The sequence below is a fragment of the Rhagoletis zephyria genome, unplaced genomic scaffold, assembly GCF_001687245.7.
Source record: "Rhagoletis zephyria isolate East Lansing unplaced genomic scaffold, Rhagoletis_zephyria_1.1 Rzeph_scaffold_02035, whole genome shotgun sequence".
Classification (NCBI taxonomy): domain Eukaryota; kingdom Metazoa; phylum Arthropoda; class Insecta; order Diptera; family Tephritidae; genus Rhagoletis; species Rhagoletis zephyria.
In genome coordinates, this window is record NW_016159119.1 from 56,087 (window position 1) to 77,193 (window position 21,107).

At 38.1% G+C, this 21,107-nt stretch overlaps 6 protein-coding genes across 7 annotated transcripts in view; 4 read left to right on the forward strand and 2 right to left on the reverse strand.

The window, feature by feature from the left end:
* Positions 1 to 994: 994 nt before the first annotated feature.
* wapl (cohesin release factor wings apart-like) lies at positions 995 to 8,635 on the forward strand. The gene is made up of 8 exons (XM_017620063.1): positions 995 to 1,234; positions 1,299 to 2,949; positions 3,656 to 6,436; positions 6,505 to 7,341; positions 7,421 to 7,581; positions 7,653 to 7,741; positions 7,823 to 8,010; positions 8,101 to 8,635. Exons 2-8 carry the CDS (start codon positions 2,002 to 2,004, stop codon positions 8,353 to 8,355), a joined length of 5,259 nt encoding a protein of 1,752 aa, XP_017475552.1. The 5' UTR covers positions 995 to 1,234; positions 1,299 to 2,001; the 3' UTR covers positions 8,356 to 8,635.
* Positions 8,636 to 12,746: 4,111 nt separating this feature from the next.
* On the forward strand, positions 12,747 to 13,673 carry LOC108365876 (mitochondrial import inner membrane translocase subunit Tim9-like). The gene is given in 4 exon segments (XM_017620067.1): positions 12,747 to 12,965; positions 13,042 to 13,137; positions 13,224 to 13,266; positions 13,269 to 13,673. Coding segments are annotated over 4 exon segments (285 nt in total). The 5' UTR covers positions 12,747 to 12,905; the 3' UTR covers positions 13,355 to 13,673.
* A 362-nt stretch (positions 13,674 to 14,035) lies between these two features.
* Ype (yippee zinc finger protein) lies at positions 14,036 to 15,136 on the reverse strand. Its single transcript, XM_017620068.1, has 3 exons — positions 14,881 to 15,136; positions 14,627 to 14,786; positions 14,036 to 14,553 (listed from the first exon to the last, which is right to left on the reverse strand). Exons 1-3 carry the CDS (start codon positions 14,996 to 14,998, stop codon positions 14,469 to 14,471), a joined length of 363 nt encoding a protein of 120 aa, XP_017475557.1. The 5' UTR covers positions 14,999 to 15,136; the 3' UTR covers positions 14,036 to 14,468.
* A 2,778-nt stretch (positions 15,137 to 17,914) lies between these two features.
* On the forward strand, positions 17,915 to 18,762 carry LOC108365878 (protein yippee). Its single transcript, XM_017620069.1, has 2 exons — positions 17,915 to 18,472; positions 18,567 to 18,762. Exons 1-2 carry the CDS (start codon positions 18,355 to 18,357, stop codon positions 18,728 to 18,730), a joined length of 282 nt encoding a protein of 93 aa, XP_017475558.1. The 5' UTR covers positions 17,915 to 18,354; the 3' UTR covers positions 18,731 to 18,762.
* Positions 18,763 to 19,666: 904 nt separating this feature from the next.
* LOC108365879 (mitochondrial import inner membrane translocase subunit Tim9-like) lies at positions 19,667 to 20,586 on the reverse strand. 2 transcript variants are annotated; one of them, XR_001848020.1, is made up of 4 exons: positions 20,385 to 20,582; positions 20,213 to 20,308; positions 19,929 to 20,126; positions 19,667 to 19,869 (listed from the first exon to the last, which is right to left on the reverse strand). XR_001848020.1 is itself a non-coding variant. In XM_017620071.1 (3 exons), exons 1-3 carry the CDS (start codon positions 20,442 to 20,444, stop codon positions 19,995 to 19,997), a joined length of 288 nt encoding a protein of 95 aa, XP_017475560.1. In that variant the 5' UTR covers positions 20,445 to 20,586; the 3' UTR covers positions 19,667 to 19,994. The 2 variants fall into 2 exon arrangements, 1 of the variants encoding a protein (XP_017475560.1); XM_017620071.1 differs by having other exon boundaries at positions 19,667 to 20,126; positions 20,385 to 20,586.
* A 91-nt stretch (positions 20,587 to 20,677) lies between these two features.
* Positions 20,678 to 21,107, forward strand: part of LOC108365873 (60S acidic ribosomal protein P1-like) — an 835-nt gene continuing 405 nt past the window's right edge. The window contains exon 1 of the mRNA XM_017620065.1: positions 20,678 to 20,695. Within this exon, the coding sequence (XP_017475554.1) occupies positions 20,678 to 20,695 (18 nt within the window). The remainder of the gene's footprint in view (positions 20,696 to 21,107) is intronic.

The window sequence follows — 21,107 nt, forward strand, 5'->3', positions numbered from 1 at the left end:
CTGTGCTCTATTAACGATTGCGGTTGTATGCGCCTTGAATGAGAGCAGACTGTCGAAGGTAACTCATAGAACTTTTGGGTTATTCGTGTTGTTGTTGTTGTTGTTGTAACGGCTACTAAGCCCCGTTCGGGGCGGTTCATCCATCAACGTTGTCGTCAATTTCAGCTAGGGCCCAGGAAGTGTGCAACTTCCACAGGGGCTGCAGGCTGACCCCCTTCGTTCTGGTTGGCGAAAAGGGTTGCCGAGGATTTCGTGCGTCGTTAGCTGCGAGGCGAACTGAGTAACATGGAAGAGCTTTGGAGGCGAGTAAAATTATAATGGGGTAATCAAGGTGGAGTTGGCCGTATATAAGTAAAAAATTACACTAACAAACTATACGCTGATGTCCATACTGTCAATGGTATGAGTTACAACAAACACATCATTTTGACGTAATGGCCTCCACGGGGAAAAACTCAGCTGCCGCGCCAACACCACCTTGTTTAATACACCTTGGGGGTAATATTGCAAGCGACATCATAGAAAACTCTGTAAAGAGCACTACCAGACGTATGAAAATCGCCATTAAAAACAAGGGAGTCTCCACAATCCTTTTGATATCAACCTCCTAAAATCTCAAAACAGAAAAGTTCAAAACTGAGTGAATAGAGTTGCGTTGCCTTTTTGCTGTGAATCACTTGTTTCCTTTTTAAGTTTAGTTTTTTTGTTTACTAGGCTTTATTCCTTAGATAATAAGAACCAATTGCTGGAAATTTCAAAGTAATCCGCTTATTATTATAAAAGTAATGCTGCTGTAAGTTATGTTATTAAACATAAATAAATAAATAAATAAAATGTCGTGCATGCACTCTGTTTTGATCGCCAGTGTAAATTACAAAAAATCAGTTGACTCATTCAATAAATTCAGTTGTGTCTCTCTGATTCCTCAACTCGCAAAATAATTTGCTTTAAATCCCAACCGAATGGCAATACCATTGAGCGTGGTGAATAAGAAGCGAGAAAAATAAAAATGGCTTCGATACATAAAAGCAGTAAATCTCGTCAAAAATAATTTTCTTTATATGTCAATTTCAAATCAGTTTTCGTGAATAAATTTTTAACAAGTGATTAAAACATATTGCAAAGATTAGTTTCGAAATATTTTCCGAGCGTTATTATTGGTTTTTGTTTGTTTTGAAGTAATCTAAATATCGTGTGCTCTAGCCGTCTGTCCTACAAAGAAAGGCACGTAAAGGTACTGTGGCACTGTGAACACCAATGTGAAAGGAAATTGGTGAAAAAATTTTGTCATATTTTAGGCAACTGTTGGCTTTTTATTGCACAACTGGGTGCATTCTGGCGAAAACTTGTGTCGTAAAATCAGTAATAAAGTGTTTAATTGTTAAAGGAAGCATTTTCATGTAGAATTGTAAAATTTCATTGTATTTGGTCGAGCCCATTGATTGGGTGGCTGGAGAGGAAAAAGTGGTAGTATTTTTCGACGAGACGTAAATCTTATTGGGGGAGCAGATGAAAGTCGCGCCGAAAGGAAACTGCATGATATTACAACAAAAACATCTGACGTTTTGTGTTGTCTACTACTGACAGCCAAGGTGAAAATATAAACAATTCAAACGTGGTGAATTTAACTATGTATATCATGCGCCCCTTGCATAAATAAAAGGGGAAAAAACAACTCACGCTTCATTGAAATTGAAAAGAAAATATGTGGAAATATATGGAAATGTTTTATAAAATAATGGAATCGATCAGACACATTACCAATAAAACAATAAAAACATATAAAACAAACTCACCATTGTGATTTGCCTTCAAAAAATTCGCAAACCCAAATTGTGCAAAATATAACTTTATATATATATATACATATACAAGAAGTCAAATGAAAACAAAAGTAAGAATCATCGATTGTAATAATCATAGAATTAACTAAGCAATACTTTGTTTCTGACCATAACCTAAACATCTGGTAAGCGGTAATCATCCACATCAACGATCGTAATGTCACGCTGGGGGAAAAATATTGTTGTCCCACTGGACGTGCTCTGCAAGGGCGAGGAGAATACCAATCGACCCACTGTGGCACGTTCCGTAGGCACTGTCGGTAAATGGGGCAAAATAGGTTTCACGTCAACGCGTACCTACGCATTAGCCGCATTATCCCCAGCAGTTGCAGCAGCTGCTGCCGCCGCGGCCGCTGCAGTAAGTCCAGCACAGAGTCCTGCGTCCTTGCTAGATGATGACATGTCACCTTCGGTGCCGGAGCCGCCAAAGCCTAAGAAGTTTTTCAAATCACGCAACACTGCGCCGCCGGAGGTGATTGCGCAAATAATTCAAAATATGCCGAGAACACCGGCATCGCCAGCCCGTGAAAATTACTCCGCTGGAACATCGAATACAGGTTCCCTCAGCACCCCAGTGCGTGAGCCTATCAAATTGAAAATACCCAAAGCACATTCAAGTGAACGCAAGAAAAAATCACCGAAGAAATCCAGTGCTAAACAAACGGCAGCGCTAAGTGATGGCAATGTTAATGAAGCTGCAACCTCCACAAAACCGGTTAGCGAAACAAAACAAAAAAAGAAGAAAGAGGAGAAAAAATTAAAACCTGAGGCACCACCATCTCGTATAATTTCACGTGCACGTAAAGTTGTAAACTATTGTGAAGATGACGAGGATGAACGCATACCAACTCCTCTTAAAGACATTATATTTCCTAAAATTAAACCAGCTGTGGCAGAAGAATCTGCCGTGTCGATCCCAGATGAAGGTAAAAAAGAAGTTGCGGTGGTGGAGCCGGATCTGCCGCCACCTGCTACACCCGCGCCTACGTCCGCTGCTATTAGTTCAATATCAATTGGCAGTGCTACAGCCACCACAGCAGCGGTCGCACCCATCTTGGCGCCGAAAACGCCTGAGCACCCTCCAATCGTGCTGAGAATTTCGAAGGTAATTTACTAAGTATTCGATTTATTTAAAGCTCAGTAATACGACTTAGGCAAAGAACATAGCAACTCTACACTAGGTCGAAATGCAAACGCTGTTTTAAAAATAAATACAACTTAACACCCAAATTAAAAAAAAAAACAAAGAAGACATTAACTACTTTTTAAATGGAAAATTTGTATGAAAATACAATATTTTATTTTTAAAAAAAGGGCCGTAAGTTTTTGTCAAAAATATAATAGGCCATCGTCGTAATCTTTAATTACCGCTTGATCACTTTCTAACAAAGCCCACTTGCATTTTGCATACTCTTGAAAATTAATTTGGCCCCCAGAAACCCCCTCCCACCTTTAGAAATGTGGTAAAATTCTCAACTTCACCACCATTCACAATAGATTATGTTCTAATTTCCTTCAAATGCAAAAAAGAGAACAAATAAATGCATAGAAAACCACCACAAAAGAGAACAGGAAAGAAGTGTATCAACAAACAACATAAAAAACGCGCGCAATTTTTGTTTCGCTTTGTTCTTTTTTATATTTCAAATAACTACGTTGGTTCAGAAACAAAACTGCAGCCGTGTAGATTATAACATATCTAAAATTTGCTCCTTAACCAAATGTACAGCTTGTAATAAAGGAGATGACTTTAACAAATGTTTTGTGTTTATTATCAAGAAACTAAATTAATTAATATTCAAATATTTCAGGGTACTTCTCGTTTGGTGAGTACAGATAGTGAAGAGCAACCGGCAAGCAACAACGTCGCCTCTCCGCGTCAACAGCTCGATACCGAATTATCAAAATCTCGACACGCATCTACTGAAGAAGTTCCTCCCATTCATCTGCCAACGGCATACAATACACCAAAGATTATTGTAAAGCCGCTCCGACCGCCATCACCAGATCCTGTGCTACCACCACCACCACTTCCCGCTCCTCATACGGCAAGCGTGTCGCTGGCGCCCCAGCATCATAACGCTGAAGACCCACCGGAGATAAACTACTCAACTGTGAAGATTTCGCCGGATAAACCGCCAAAGGAACGTTTAAAGTTGATAATAAAAACCGACGTGATACGAAACGCCATTAAAGCAGCAGAAGCGGCAAAAGCTGCAGCAGCAGCACAGAAAGCAGCTGCCGCCGCAGAGTCAGGTAGTATTCCCGGCAGTGAGCGCGAAAAGAAATCGAAAAGTAAAAAACATAAGCACTTAAAACACGCCGCTTTAGAACAGCTTTCAAATTCTCTACAAGCAAATATTGCTACAACTGGTAGTGAATTCAAGACACCCTCGCCGCATTTGGCGTTTAATGCACACTTAGAGCCACAGCAGCAATCAGCACTATTCGGCCGCACTGTTATTTCACCGCCAGCACTCTCGGAGCGCGACTTTGATTCGCAATCCTCGGTTTTAGGTAGCATTTCCTCGAAAGGTAACAGTACACCACAACTTCTGACACAGATAGCGCAGGAGGAAAGCTGTGTTATACATAGTCGTGGATCTAGCGTTATAACTAGCGATCTTGAGACAAGTCAGCATTCCTCTTTAGTGGCGCCGCCCTCAGATATCGAGTCTCGATTGGAATCTATGATGATGGACGGTGAAGTTAGTCAACGTGCAACGAATTTGGTGGAGGAGCCCCTGCAAGAAGATATTCTGGCCGTGTTACGGGGAGATGAAAGCCTTCAATCTACCGTTCCCCCGAATAAAGAAACCAATGAACAGAAAGTAAACGGTGAAATGGAACAAGAGCAAATGGATGTTTCGGATAAGAACACTGAAAACCAAAGAGAAGAAGTCAACGAAACGGAACAAGAAACTACGGAAAATCGTCGTGTGACACGTGGTCGTGGCCGTGGAGCTAAAGCGAACAATGTACAGGAGGAAAATATAACCCCATCTCCACAAAAAATTCAGCCAGTGACAACAGCTAGAACTCGAGGCCGAAAAACTGTCATACCGTCGGCTACTGCTGCAATTGCGGAAGAACCTAACACATCCACCACCACCACCAACAAGCGTGCTACCAGGGGGCGGCCGAAGAAGGTACTGCCAACATCCGAAGTCTCCACTCCACCATCTACAGAACCCGATGAGTCGCCTGTAAAGGGCTCAAAAGAATTGGCAAAAGTACCTATAACAGAGTTTGCAACAAATCAAACATCCGATAGTATTGAGACGCCTGCAATTGCTGCAGCTCCTGTAACACGCCGAGGTCGTCCGCCCCGTAACATCAGCATCAACAATAATGTGAGCAGTACCATTAACAATATAAATAAAATTGCCGCCAATTTGTCAGCAAAAGCGGGTGCCGCCGAGGAGGCAGCAGCCGCTGCTACCAGAAGTGGCGCAGCGAGCACATCACCGCTTACTGCTAGTACGCCACCTGCCGCACGTAGCTATGGCAGGAAACGTAAAAATCAACAAGTAACACAAGTGCTACAACCATCTGCAGAAGAATTGGAGGAACAGCAAACTGGTCCGCCAATTAAGTTGGCAAATATAGATTACACAGATACGGCTGCAGATAGTGATTTGAACGTTTGTGTTTCTCCACAACTTACCGCACAACTACAGAACACAACATTGACCCCAACATTGGATTTGCATGACACCAACTCAAATTCCAACTCACTCACCCGCCCTGCTAGCGCAACACCTTCATCGCCTCCGCGACGTGACTATAAGGTCAAAGACAAATTTAAGCGCACACTAACACTAGACAATCAAGCAAATTGCAATGCAGTCGTAGAGTCGCCCACGGCTGGACTCTTAGCCGAACATGTCGTCTACGGTGTCAGCAATGATGCGGGATCAGGTCCAAATGGTGATGAAGAACCACATCGAGGCTCGGTAAAACTGGTGATTTCAAAGAAAAAGGGTAGCATTTTCAAAAGCCGAGCACTTGTCCCACAAGATCAGACAGATCAATCAGCAGCCTCTAAACGACATCTATACAAACACAGTTGGGACGCTGAAGCGAACGGCAACACTGTGGATAACACGAACACCTTGCAACTACAGAAGAACGAGTCAGTTGTACAGCCAGCAGTTACTCGCACTGCTGCAGATGCTATTTTCGATGACTTCAGCGAGGGTCTAAGTCCCGGCGGTATCTCAAGCGAAAATAGTCCAGCGCTTGGCAAGTTGACGCGGGTGACAAAGGGAAATAACGCTCAAATACGCGCTAACAGCCCCTATGAAATGGATATTGATGCGCCGGGCGACTCAGTAACCAGCGTGAAAGTGGACCGTAAAGCAAAAGGCTTTTATACGGTGGTGCGCAATGTGAAAACGGCGCATCAAATACAGGAAATCGGTGAATATCAGGAAATGGACGATGACGTTGAGTATATTTTGGATGCACTGCAACCGCACAATCCAACACCAACACGCTGCTTGTCAGCACTACAACTGGCCTCGAAATGTATGATACCCACTTTCCGAATGCATGTACGCGCGCATGGTGTTGTTACAAAGTTTTTCAAGGTAAGTTGTGGAAAATCTAAATTTGAACTTATACCTTATACTAAATTTGTATACTATTTCTCAATTAGGCGCTTTCTGACGCAAATTTAGATCAGAGTCTAGGCCTATGTACATCAGCCATTATGTTTATACTATCACAAGAGGGTCTAAATATGGATTTGGATCGGGATTCGCTGGAATTAATGATGAATCTGCTCGAATCGGAGATTGTTGCTGCACCCTCAGATCGCGCCAATTATGAACGAAATCGTCAAAAAGTGCGCGAACTGTGTGAGGAAATCAAATCTCAAGGCAAAGCTTCCCATCTTAATGTGGACACGCTTACAGTTGGTACATTGGCAATGGAAACTTTGCTGTCATTGACGTCCAAACGTGCTGGTGATTGGTTCAAGGAAGAGCTGCGCTCCCTTGGTGGGCTAGAGCACATTATCAAAACTATTTCGGATAATTGTCGGCCAGTAATCGACTGTAGCAATGGTGCCACACACATTCATTGGACTCAGTCGCTACTCGACAACATGCAAACTGTCGAGCGATGCATGCGTGTGCTTGAGAATGTGACCCAACTAAATGAGGAGAACCAACGGTATGTGTTGACCTATAGTCAAGGTGCTGCGGTTCATACCTTGTGCTCCCTTTTTACACTTTGCGATCGTGAGATAATGCGACATGTTTCGGATTCGTCGGAGCAAACTGCTAAAGATAGTCCCGGTGTGGTAATGCGAGAGCTATTGTTTCCACTTCTCAAAGTGCTTATCAATTTAACGCACACATTCAATCCGGCGAAGGCGTTGGGTGCCGAAACGCTTGGCCAACGCAAATCTGTAATAGAAACTAGCTTCCGCTTGCTGCTGCAGGCACCCAACTACATTCCTGAACGTTGTGTCTTTGAGCTGAGTATTCTGGTAAGAAATTGGGCTAAATAGTGTATGAAAAAAAGAAGATGAAATTAAAAATCTTACTCCGGTTTTTGTTAATATAAAGGTGCTGCTATTGCTTATCAACCTCACGATGTATACGATACCTAATCGAGTGGCGATAATGAAAGTGAATGCACCGCCCGAATACAGTAGCCACCAACATAACAAGGTGACTGCTGTGCAAGCTGTGATGGAATATTTCTACAAGTGCGAGGAATTAGCTAGGTGATTAATTATTTTGATTTTTGATATCAAAAATTACATTAAGTTTTAATATATTGGTCATTTTCAAATAGATTGGTCGAAAAGAATACAGATGCCATTTTGGATAGTACCGATAAAAACAAAAAGAAACAGGAGGAAGTAGATGAAACTGTAAATAACTGTTAGTATTACACCCAATGAATTTGTATTACATATATAGAAATTCATTTTCTTGACATTTATGATTTAATTAAATTTGTAGTGTTGAAGAACTCTGGCCACCATATGGAACACACCATCAAGGGTAGTTATGCAGCCCTACTAATTGGTCATTTAATCACTGACAATGAGGAATATGAAGCACTAGTGCGTAGAAATTTACGCGGCAATGCATTCAAAGAAATCGTCAGTGTACTGGAGAAATATTACACTTTTATGGATTTGACTTGTGTAAGTTGGTTTAAATATATATACGCATGTTATTAAGTTATTTCTTAAGCTATATGAGATGGTTCATTTTATGAATTTTCTTTGCTTTAGTCGGAAGCTTCCGCAGTAGCGCACATCAAATCGACAAAGAAGTTAATCGATTATTTCAAGAAGCGAGATTTAGTGCACGAAATGAATCAGTCTGATGATTGTGCGCTTCCGCTAAATTTAGAAACGCATCACGCTTCAACGTCTGCTGCCAATGCGAATGCTAATATCGGCCTTATGGGCAATGGCGACAGCCCCACGATGACGACAACGCGCAGCGGCACACAACGCGTCTACAAAAGCTACAGTCTAAGATAATCACTAGACGAATTTGTTTTACACGACAGTAATAATTACAGTTGCAGCTTGCTGTATATTACTTTTCATTTAAAAATGATAATTGTAAGCAATATTGCTAAATATTTTAAAACTATATTCCCATTAATTGATTGCAATTGAATTATTTGTATCTTAAAGGTATAAAGTTTGTTCTTTTATACCAGAAATCTATTTTTTAAGGGTTTTATTGCGCAATCTTTTATCATATTTAACTTAATTTTTTAAATACGCCTGATTTGGTCTATATATTAAAAAAAAACGTAAAAATTGTATGTATGTATGTAAGTAGTCATAAGATAAACTAAAAGTCAATCGGTCCTCTTCACATTAATGTCGAAATTCTAATGATTTGCTTAGAGTAGGTATTACCTTATACTCATTTATGTGCAAAATAAGCGTTTGCTTTATATGTTGCTTATAAGAAAGAGACGAACAAAAAGTTATACATAACACTGATTGGATACATACATATATCTGTGTCTACCTATCCAAAATATAAAGTAAATATTTGTAATTGTAATTCTAAGCAATATTGTATTTCACTGTAAATAACTTAGAAATTGGATATTTCCGATTTAATTTAATTTTTGTTTTTATGCTGTAACGCACTTAATGTGTGTTAGGTATGAATACAAATAGACGATAGCGTTTGTTTTGTTGAAACATTCGTTTTTTTTTTTGTGGTTTAAATTATGCTGCGCAACTGAAGCATATATATGTAATGTTGTATGTGTGTGCAAAAATCGAGCGAAGTTTTTCATGTTATGCAAAACAAAAAAGGAAAGAAAAAAATGAAAAAAACGCAAAAAACGCAAAATGAACTAAAGTGGGTAAAATGAATGAGGTCTGCGATAGGCGTAACAATTTAGGCTACAAAATGTTAACGGAAATTTAATATGTTTTTAATTTACCAGCTATAATATAAAAAATATAAAAAAAATAAAACTGATTGTACTAAAACATTCACACATAACTAGTATTTAGAAGAGCGAAAATTCGAGAAAACTAGATTCATATAAATCACAAAACAAACATTTTTGGAATAAAACATACATACAATATATACATAAATATATTTATTTTGTGTTTAAAATTTGGCATTAAAATTGCAATTAAAAGTAAATAAATAAGATTGTTTATTTAAAAAAAATATATATATATTCTTTATGTTCCGTTGAGTGCCTTGCCGAAGATACAAAAACCAGGCACTTCGATGAGACCTATCACGTTCCCACGACAGTCGGGTCTACGTAACCGGAACGACCCAGATTTATATTTGGCCAAGGACTGTCACTCCAGCAACACTCCCCAAAAACTCTGGGAAATTTGCATGCTGCTACAACAACAACATGAGACCTATTATTAACTATATTACTATAAGACCCTACAAGAAATCCTGATTGGAAAAACGAAAAGAGAAGCTTCTACGGAAATAGTAAACGCATTAAAGGTTACATTAAAACAGAACTACTTCCGGTTCAATAATAAGATATATAAACAGACGAACGGGTTAGGAATGGACAATCCGACGTCAGCAATACTCATGGAAGTACCCACGCAAATACTAGAGGAGAAATATATGGAAAACCTATCGGCCATCCTAGGAGTAAAATCCTACGCGAGACTGTCGATGATGTAGTATGTCTAATAGAGGGAAACGAAGAGAAGCAGATAGTCGAACTATCTCAACAAAGAACAGAGGAAAGAAAGATTAACTATCTGGATTTAACAATTAAAATAAACAATACCACGAGCAAAGTAGGGTTCGAAATATACAGAAAAACCAGCAGCAGCGAACCATCCACAACAACACAAAAATGCAGCACTTAGACAACTTATAACGAGGCTTGAAAACTACAGGAACTGGATACAATATATGACATTGCGGAAAATAACGGATATAAGAGAGGCCTGGTTGGAAAGTTAAGAAATGACACAAAATCGAAAAAGACAAGCAAAGAGGAAAACAATAAAAAAGCTCGGGCAGTTCTAACTTACACGGGTAAGACATCATATAAACTTGCCAAATTCTTTCATAAGCACGACATTCATCAGACATCATTTAAAACAAGGAACACTGTGGGAAGAATATTGAAAGAGAAAAAAAGCGAGGAAGACCCGCTAGATAAACAGGGCGTTTACAAGTTATCCTGCGAATGTGGATACAGCTACATAGGACAAACAAGACGAAATATAAGAACAAGGTATTGAGAACATATAAGAGATTATAATTCGCAAATCGCATGATACAAAATAAACGCGCACCAATGAAGATTGGACAAACAGCAGAACTTCTCCTTGTACAACATAAATGACAACGATTGAATATATTCGAACATGTAGAAATATATAAACAGAAGACTTTCAAAGGACAAAAAATAAATGAGCAAACAAATACGGTATCGGACGTACTGTTTGAACCTCTAAAACTACTGTACGAAAAGAAAAATAACAACAAAATATTAAGGATAGACATGGAAGGGAATACCCTAACTACAAAATCAAAGGAGGTAAAAATCACAGACTTCTACCTGCCAGCAAAAACAAGCCAGAACAATTCATCTACCTATTGAGCACCGCAAATACTGCAAAACGAAGAAGACGTACCTAACAAAAGAAAGAGCTAACATTTCTTGTTCGCGCCGGCGTTGAAGAAAGTCGCAGACTTGACATGCGTGCAGGCAAAGTTTAACTGCAAAAGGCTTTAAAGTATTCACGCTGCATCGTTTGCTGCTTCAAACTGATTTCGTAAGGTAAAACAACATCTTAGTCGAGACGAACCAGGAGACTAAACCCCCATCATTCCCACGACAACCGGTTCTCTACGTACTGGAATGACTCGAGGGTTTTATCCCGACCAAGGGCTGTCGTTTCGGCGATCTAATCCTGTTTAGGTCGGCGAAATCCCTTATATGTTTTTCGTCCATGGGGCCACTACAACTACATGCTCCTCATTTTTCTGCACAGGGCTGCTATCGAGTCAAACCCTTGGCCAGAAACTACACCTGCTGCGTAAGTCAAACGATTACTCCCAAACTCCACTTCTTAGGTCTTAACACTCAAAGGCAATGAACCAGTTCCTTTGTGGACCCGTGCTGTTCTAACTGAACAAATAACACGGCTGCCTCAGTGACGCACAACACACGCCACGTACCGGTCCCATCAAACACGCAGGTTACTTCCACGGCTCACCGGAGTTCACCTACGCAACGCAATCCCAACACGACTACCCTCCCACATAACACAGACGCAGGGGGGCATAGCACACACACACAACCAAAGCCCACCTACACGCTACCGCAACCCACGAACAAGGACAAACCAACAGCTCTTCTGCTCGGTGTGTCAGTCCAGAATATATCGTAATGTGACACCAATCAAATCGAGCCCTACCCGCTAAAAATATATAAGCGGCGTTTTTCCCATTTTTTTTTTTTTATGCAGAAATTCATGTGATGCTCTATGAACGTTTCTGCATCACCTGTCTTGACTGGTGCCACTTTAGGGTATGTTCAGGAGTGCGCACCACTCGATAATGGACGAGCAACTTCCTACGCCCTTGTTGCAGTGCTGAAATCCCGTAGCCACCAGTTCCGAGTCTATTCGGTTTTTGAGTATGAGCACTTATGTTGGACAAAAGGGGGAGTATAAAGAACTCAAAAGGGAGGAAATTAGCTTATGGTTATAGAAAATATGGAATTAATTAACTGACGAAGACTTGCGTGCCGCTTGCGCTTTTCTCTCAAAGTGTTTACTGCGCAAACAAAGGTAAACATTTAAAATCTACTTAATGAAATTAAAGTAAACTCTGTGGAAAATTAACAATAAAATATTTTTTTCGCAAAATCTATAAAGAACCCTTTTTATTTTTCAAAAAACCTGGTTAACAGTTGTTAATCGTCACCCTGTACTAGAGCGGAAAGATCGCAACACGTTTCCGCCACCCGAATAACTGCAAAGGCACCTCCTCGAATTGAGTAGCACACCAAAGCCTGACGATATAAATCACGACAAAGTGCAAACCAACCTCAGCACATTTTGCTCGCAGGTCTCCCACCGTGTAGAATTACCGCTAGACGCGATACAGCCTGGCTCAGCTCAGGTCGGACTATTGCAGCGATTTCTACGGGTAGCGCTTACACGACACCAACCAGCTCTTTGCATACCCACCCAACTCGTTCACCCTTAAGATTTCTGGCTCTCCGATTATTACAAAAATGGCAACAAGTGATGGGATTCTGTGGACCAGATTCCTGCTCGTACTACAACAATGATTACTTCAATTAAATTTTCCATTTTGCGCAAACCGAAATGAAGTTAATTCCGAAATCTGCTTTTTCGCCCCATCTGGCAACCTTAATGTTCTATAAAAATCAGCTGTGAATTTGGCAGTTCATAACCAAAAAATATACAAGTGCACGCGAATTGCTTCGCTCTAAGTTTTATAAAACTTCCATGCAACTTTAATGAAAAGTAGAAAATAACAGTGTGAAATTTAAAAGCATAAACATAAAAATCGCAGTTTTGAAATGGTGGAAGCGGGGCAAAATGTTTCAATCGATAATCTAGACAAGGATCAAATGAAAACGGTAAGTTTGCATAATCGCTGCTCTATTCGCAAGGAGTATTACTAATAAACAAATTTAAATATTGTAACTAGCGCAGTTTTCTGATTTTCTGATGTCTTACAATAAACTATCGGAAATGTGTTTCACAGATTGTGTTCGCGACTTTACTTCGCGTGTGGTCAAAGACAATGAGGTAACTAGCTGAATTTTCCGACTGTCTGGATACTGTTTGTTTACTTTTTATAATTTAAAATTTCTTCTCAAATCGTTTTTGTATAGGAGCGCTGTGCACTTAACTGCATGGAGAAGTACCTGAAAATGAACAACGCATTTCACAGCGTTTCCAAGAGTTTCAAATGATTGCCAATGAAAACGCAATAGCGATGGCGCAAAAGACTGGGAAACTTTAACGCATTCCAATATGCACCTTTTGATCGATACTAAGCACAGATGAACACTTACATATATTAAATCATGTACGTTCGAATGCATTTCCGCACACATTTAAAAGTATATAAATTCACCGACTTTATAGGTATACACCAAATTGAGCAAGTGCCCAGACGCTGGCAAAATAGCAGATTAGCTTAAACAACAGTTGTTGCAACAGGGTGTCAGACCACTTGCTCAATTTAGGGGATATCACTAGTGTTTTCTAAAAGTGGGACTCGTCACCATGTTTCGAGTTTCCTCATGTTACTTCCTACTACAAAAAATTAAATAAATACAAAACTTTTACGATCAGTGTTTTCCTGTGGAGACAGGGCCTTAGCGCTCGATATATCCAGAATGATGCTCAATTTTATATTTCCTCTTTTCAGCTCCGCGTTAGGATAAAATGAAAAAAATAAAAATATCATTTTGCATCAATCAATACGCCGGTAAAAATCATTGGAAGCACTACCATCAGTTGCTTCAACTATCAGTACTTCTTTATAGTTCTAAAAGATGAACGATTCATATACCATCTCGTTAACTCTAGCCTTTTATCCAAACATGTATTTAATAAAAAAAAACTTGGTTGTTGAGTCGTACGCCGAATTTCACTGCCCTGATAAGAGGGCATATGCTTTTTAAACTGCTTATTTGGCATTTTTATTTTGATATATTTTCGTATAATTGATAAATGATTTAAATTACTATTCAAAAACTTAAAATGCGTAGTAGATACATATGTATGTAGATGAATGGTTAAATATTTCTTATATATTATGATGATGCAAGGACGCAGACGAAAAGTTACTCGATTTTACCATCGGTAAAACATTCCATAAGCAATTTTTGATACGCATTTACGTCCTTAGAATAAAAAATAGATATTGCGATTTTTAACGTAGTGTAGCCAAGTGACAATTAAATTACTAACTTAATGCAAATGCAACTTTTGGTAATTGTTGAATACTAACGAAGAAGACTAATAACTAAGAATGCAAATAATTCTATTAGGGTCTGTCGAGTTTTCAGTGTTCTCGGATTTAACATGTTGTGATAAATTAATGAAAATTCTACACAAATTAATTTAGTTTAATGAACTGTACCGCTTTCACCCTGAAAACCCTCTGTCTCGTTAATTAGTGCGTACTCTAGAATCACACGCCCTTCCTTGTATCTGCAATGAAAATTTAATCTGTTATGTTGAGGCACTTTATTATCATTAAATTAATTTTTTGGTTTTGGCTTACTTTTGTGCATCTTCGGTGGCGTATTCATACATCCAACCCAATTTGGCATCACAACTTTTGCACATTACATCTCTTACCATATGCCTACCTGTAAGCATAACCCTCTCTTGCACACTGCTAAAGGTCAGGTTAACTACTCGTTTGAAAAGATAAGCACGACCTGTGAATATACGAACCAAGAGAACAAAAACAATGCAGAAAGTGATAAGCAATCAATGCAATAAATCTACTATCAATAAATATGCTTGACTCACCCGTTGCACCAGTAAACCGCGTGCTAATCAATTGACTGCGATTGGTAAGATTAGTTTGGCAACTTGCACAATTGAACAGTTTTGAGCCGCCAATATGCTCGAGGAAAACGCGGCCCATATTTAGTATATGTTAGAAATGTTTTTTGTTTTATTTTTATGACGTAGTACTAGTTGGTTTTAATTTTTATGCACACACAACCAGACAAAATATTTTCAAGTTTTTTTTAGTGCTACTTGAGTTTCTCACACACTATAGTGTTAATATGCTCTATAGAGGTTTTGTTTAGAGCTGTCTGGGAATATAGAATTTGGTTTCCATATTAGGTAATAAAGAAAACATGCAATGAAACAGCAAAATTATATTCTTTGTTAACAATTTCGTGTTCTTTTGCACTCTTTCAATTTGTTCCTTTTGCTGTACTCTATTTTTTTGACTGTTTGCTTTACAATATATCGCGGAATATAATATTTTTACTACGCTTCAATTATATTTCCAACTTTTGCAATCGTCTTATTCCCTTTGTGTCGAAATTTTCAAGTGCAATTTCAATTTATTTTGACTTTTCCCTCTGATCTTTTCTTGACAATCAATGAACTGTAAATATTCTTGAAGTTGGCTGTAGTTTAATACAGTGCTGCCAGGCGAAGTATATAGTGTTAATTAACAGATTTCCCAAAATCCTCTCGTTTCGGCGGTTCGTTGGATTGTTAAATAAACGCCCACGATGACCAAATTACAGTCCAATTAACTTTATTGTACAATCAACTTTATTGTAAAACAAACAATTAACAACACTTGTTTATGCAATAACAACAATTAATAATAATTGTTAAGGCCCTGTCTCCACAGGAAAACACTGATGTCGTGAAAACTATGTCACAAAATATATTTCCAATGGAGACCGCCTATTTCTCATGTGCTGCAATATATGTCAGCGCTTATTGCTTGACATCTATTGCAGGCAATTCGATAGTTTGACAGCCATATTTTCATTTGAAAGAAAGCGTGCTGGTGGTAACATCGATGAAATTTTTATATTAAATCAAAATAAAAGTCTGTTCCTTATTGGATTATTTATTATTACGTTTTAGGAAATTATTCAGCAAGTTTTTTAAAGATTTAAATGTTTTTAAACACCGAAATTGAGAGAATGTTGTCTGGTGGCGTCATGCGGCAAATGCTTATTTCAAGACATCAAAGTGCCCACACACAAAAACTTGCAATCACATTGCTCGTCAAAATGACAGTTGGTAGGCCATCGGTGTTTGCCTGTGGAGTTCTGCGGTAAGGCAATTAAAGCACCGCTAATGTGCGCTGCGCTTTATGGGCTGTTTTTGCTTACGCGTAAAAGCACATTTAGCGCATTTAGCTCTAAATGCTACTCTAAATGTACATTTATCCATACAAAATTCGTCACCTAAATGCAACTAAATGCAACATTAAAAGTTCAAAAAATTAGCATAGGTAACAGTTTAATATATCGCCACTAGTGCGGAAACAAGAAATTGTGCTATTTGTTTAAAGATTATGGAAGTATTTTTGGATAAATTCTGCCATATTTCTTGTGCACTTGGCAGAACAAAGACAACTTACAGTAACAGCAACATCATCATCAACCAGGATGAGAGCAGCGTAGACGCAAGCAAGTTCAGCTTTTGTAGACATGGTTAAGAAGTATTAAACAATTATTATTGATGCAAGTCGCCAAAAATTAGATATTTATTTAATAATTGGCCTTAGCTCGAAATCGAGAACAAGCACACTTGACAAAATCCAAAACCGGAAAGAAAGCGTGAAAGGTGAAGTTTGATGTGCACGGTTAGTTGTCAAAGTGGAAATGACGTTGTAAACATGCAGGGTTGCACTCAGATAAACTCTGTAAAGTTTTTTTCGGTACCGTTTTTGTAATAGCAAACAAAATGGTCTAGTTATCTGTATGGTACATAATAACCACGATTATAAGCATGAAAAAAATTTGAAATCTCATATGTAATTAATTTGTAAGAACATCAAAACACGAATATTAAAAAAAATTTCCAGAGCGTCCCTTAAAAGTGACCCAACCAACGTTAGCACTTCATTAGTATAAATATTAAGATTTCTATATTGCAATCGAGAGTTTGTCAATTGTTCTTTACTGTTCGTCCATTTTTAATGTTTTTCGTTAGCCACACAGTAATATTTATTTTTTTAATTTTTACTTTACGTAATTCCTATATCTAGCACCTCCAACAGAATATTTTGGGTTAATTATAATTGCAATAGCTCGTCAATTGTTATTTACTGTTCGTCCATTTTTAACCTTTGTTCGTAAGGCTCACAATAAAGCGCAGCGCACATTAGCGGTGCTTTAATTGCCTTAACAATTATTATTAATTGTTGTTATTGCATAAACAAGTGTTGTTAAGTGTTTGTTTTACAATAGAGTTGATTGTACAATCATGAACCAAAAAGACAAGTTCACGCGGGCAGGAGAATAGCCCGTTAGAATCGCATTAAGGAAAAAAGTTGAACGATTTTGACATTAGCCGTTTATTTACATTTCTTCGTTGTTTACAATTTGGTGGTGGCTTTTTACTGCAATTTTATTCATTTTCGCTTGTGACAACGTGTGTACACATAAGATAAAGAATAATTTAACACAACGGCATGATTTTTAGAAGAATTTGTATAATAAAAATGATTTTTCATGCGTTCAACAATTTCGCGGTTTTCTCCGTTCTCTTCGTTGTTTACTTCTTACAGCAAAGATGGCGTCGAGATTTCGGCAGCTAGAAAATAACTTTTTTCGTTCTTTCCGTCCCGCGTGATCTTGTGTCTTTCGTTCATGTTGTACAATAAAGTTAATTGGACTGTAATTTGGTCATCGTGGGCGTTTATTTAACAATCCAACGAACCGCCGAAACGAGAGGATTTTGGGAAAGCTGTTAATTAACACTATATACTTCGCCTGGCAGCACTGTATTAAACTTCAGCCAACTTCAAGAATATTTACAGTTCATTGATTGTCAAGAAAAGATCAGAGGAAAAAGTCAAAATAAATTGAAATTGCACTTGAAAATTTCGACACAAAGGGAATAAGACGATTGCAAAAGTTGGAAATATAATTGAAGCGTAGTAAAAATATTATATTCCGCGATATATTGTAAAGCAAACAGTCAAAAAAATAGAGTACAGCAAAAGGAACAAATTGAAAGAGTGCAAAAGAACACGAAATTGTTAACAAAGAATATAATTTTGCTGTTTCATTGCATGTTTTCTTTATTACCTAATATGGAAACCAAATTCTATATTCCCAGACAGCTCTAAACAAAACCTCTATAGAGCATATTAACACTATAGTGTGTGAGAAACTCAAGTAGCACTAAAAAAACTTGAAAATATTTTGTCTGGTTGTGTGTGCATAAAAATTAAAACCAACTAGTACTACGTCATAAAAATAAAACAAAAAACATTTCTAACATATACTAAATATGGGCCGCGTTTTCCTCGAGCATATTGGCGGCTCAAAACTGTTCAATTGTGCAAGTTGCCAAACTAATCTTACCAATCGCAGTCAATTGATTAGCACGCGGTTTACTGGTGCAACGGGTGAGTCAAGCATATTTATTGATAGTAGATTTATTGCATTGATTGCTTATCACTTTCTGCATTGTTTTTGTTCTCCTGGTTCGTATATTCACAGGTCGTGCTTATCTTTTCAAACGAGTAGTTAACCTGACCTTTAGCAGTGTGCAAGAGAGGGTTATGCTTACAGGTAGGCATATGGTAAGAGATGTAATGTGCAAAAGTTGTGATGCCAAATTGGGTTGGATGTATGAATACGCCACCGAAGATGCACAAAAGTAAGCCAAAACCAAAAAATTAATTTAATGATAATAAAGTGCCTCAACATAACAGATTAAATTTCATTGCAGATATAAGGAAGGGCGTGTGATTCTAGAGTACGCACTAATTAACGAGACAGAGGGTTTTCAGGGTGAAAGCGGTACAGTTCATTAAACTAAATTAATTTGTGTAGAATTTTCATTAATTTATCACAACATGTCAAATCCGAGAACACTGAAAACTCGACAGACCCTAATAGAATTATTTGCATTCATAGTTATTAGTCTTCTTCGTTAGTATTCAACAATTACCAAAAGTTGCATTTGCATTAAGTTAGTAATTTGTCACTTGGCTACACTACGTTAAAAATCGCAATATCTATTTTTTATTCTAAGGACGTAAATGCGTATCAAAAATTGCTTATGGAATGTTTTACCGATGGTAAAATCGAGTAACTTTTCGTCTGCGTCCTTGCATCATCATAATATATAAGAAATATTTAACCATTCATCTACATACATATGTATCTACTACGCATTTTAAGTTTTTGAATAGTAATTTAAATCATTTATCAATTATACGAAAATATATCAAAATAAAAATGCCAAATAAGCAGTTTAAAAAGCATATGCCCTCTTATCAGGGCAGTGAAATTCGGCGTACGACTCAACAACCAAGTTTTTTTTTTATTAAATACATGTTTGGATAAAAGGCTAGAGTTAACGAGATGGTATATGAATCGTTCATCTTTTAGAACTATAAAGAAGTACTGATAGTTGAAGCAACTGAAGGTAGTGCTTCCAATGATTTTTACCGGCGTATTGATTGATGCAAAATGATATTTTTATTTTTTTCATTTTATCCTAACGCGGAGCTGAAAAGAGGAAATATAAAATTGAGCATCATTCTGGATATATCGAGCGCTAAGGCCCTGTCTCCACAGGAAAACACTGATCGTAAAAATTTTGTATTTATTTAATTTTTTGTAGTAGGAAGTAACATGAGGAAACTCGAAACATGGTGACGAGTCCCACTTTTAGAAAACACTAGTGATATCCCCTAAATTGAGCAAGTGGTCTGACACCCTGTTGCAACAACTGTTGTTTAAGCTAATCTGCTATTTTGCCAGCGTCTGGGCACTTGCCCAATTTGGTGTATACCTATAAAGTCGGTGAATTTATATACTTTTAAATGTGTGCGGAAATGCATTCGAACGTACATGGTTTAATATATGTAAGTGTTCATCTGTGCTTAGTATCGATCAAAAGGTGCATATTGGATTGCGTTAAAGTTTCCCAGTCTTTTGCGCCATCGCTATTGCGTTTTCATTGGCAATCATTTGAAACTCTTGGAAACGCTGTGAAATGCGTTGATTCATTTTCAGGTACTTCTCCATGCAGTTAAGTGCACAGCGCTCCTATACAAAAACGATTTGAGAAGAAATTTTAAATTATAAAAAGTAAACAAACAGTATCCAGACAGTCGGAAAATTCAGCTAGTTACCTCATTGTCTTTGACCACACGCGAAGTAAAGTCGCGAACACAATCTGTGAAACACATTTCCGATAGTTTATTGTAAGACATCAGAAAATCAGAAAACTGCGCTAGTTACAATATTTAAATTTGTTTATTAGTAATACTCCTTGCGAATAGAGCAGCGATTATGCAAACTTACCGTTTTCATTTGATCCTTGTCTAGATTATCGATTGAAACATTTTGCCCCGCTTCCACCATTTCAAAACTGCGATTTTTATGTTTATGCTTTTAAATTTCACACTGTTATTTTCTACTTTTCATTAAAGTTGCATGGAAGTTTTATAAAACTTAGAGCGAAGCAATTCGCGTGCACTTGTATATTTTTTGGTTATGAACTGCCAAATTCACAGCTGATTTTTATAGAACATTAAGGTTGCCAGATGGGGCGAAAAAGCAGATTTCGGAATTAACTTCATTTCGGTTTGCGCAAAATGGAAAATTTAATTGAAGTAATCATTGTTGTAGTACGAGCAGGAATCTGGTCCACAGAATCCCATCACTTGTTGCCATTTTTGTAATAATCGGAGAGCCAGAAATCTTAAGGGTGAACGAGTTGGGTGGTGTCGTGTAAGCGCTACCCGTAGAGATCGCTGCAATAGTCCGACCTGAGCTGAGTCAGGCTGTATCGCGTCTAGCGGTAATTCTACACGGTGGGAGACCTGCGAGCAAAATGTGCTGAGGTTGGTCTGCACTTTGTCGTGATTTACATCATCAGGCTTTGATGTGCTATTCAATTCGAGGAGGTGCCTTTGCAGTTGTTCGGGTGGCGGAAACGTGTTGCGATCTTTCCAAGGCGAATTCATATAAGGTGGTAGCGGTAGTACAAAAACAAAAACTAACATGTCTTTTGTTTTCGTTTTC

Excerpts from the sequence above, each read along its gene's own strand:
- wapl (XM_017620063.1), top strand. The coding sequence starts at position 2,002 with ATGTCACGCTGGGGGAAAAATATTGTTGTCCCACTGGACGTGCTCTGC. Across the intron at positions 2,950-3,655 it reads TCGTGCTGAGAATTTCGAAG|GGTACTTCTCGTTTGGTGAG; the intron begins GTAATTTACTAA and ends CAAATATTTCAG. Across the intron at positions 7,582-7,652 it reads AAGTGCGAGGAATTAGCTAG|ATTGGTCGAAAAGAATACAG; the intron begins GTGATTAATTAT and ends ATTTTCAAATAG.
- Ype (XM_017620068.1), bottom strand. The coding sequence starts at position 14,998 with ATGGGCCGCGTTTTCCTCGAGCATATTGGCGGCTCAAAACTGTTCAAT. Across the intron at positions 14,787-14,880 it reads GCGGTTTACTGGTGCAACGG|GTCGTGCTTATCTTTTCAAA; the intron begins GTGAGTCAAGCA and ends GTATATTCACAG. Across the intron at positions 14,554-14,626 it reads GCCACCGAAGATGCACAAAA|ATACAAGGAAGGGCGTGTGA; the intron begins GTAAGCCAAAAC and ends TTTTCATTGCAG.
- LOC108365878 (XM_017620069.1), top strand. The coding sequence starts at position 18,355 with ATGGGCCGCGTTTTCCTCGAGCATATTGGCGGCTCAAAACTGTTCAAT. Across the intron at positions 18,473-18,566 it reads GCGGTTTACTGGTGCAACGG|GTCGTGCTTATCTTTTCAAA; the intron begins GTGAGTCAAGCA and ends GTATATTCACAG.
- LOC108365879 (XM_017620071.1), bottom strand. The coding sequence starts at position 20,444 with ATGGTGGAAGCGGGGCAAAATGTTTCAATCGATAATCTAGACAAGGAT. Across the intron at positions 20,309-20,384 it reads ACAAGGATCAAATGAAAACG|TTTTCTGATTTTCTGATGTC; the intron begins GTAAGTTTGCAT and ends TAACTAGCGCAG. Across the intron at positions 20,127-20,212 it reads GTGTGGTCAAAGACAATGAG|GAGCGCTGTGCACTTAACTG; the intron begins GTAACTAGCTGA and ends GTTTTTGTATAG.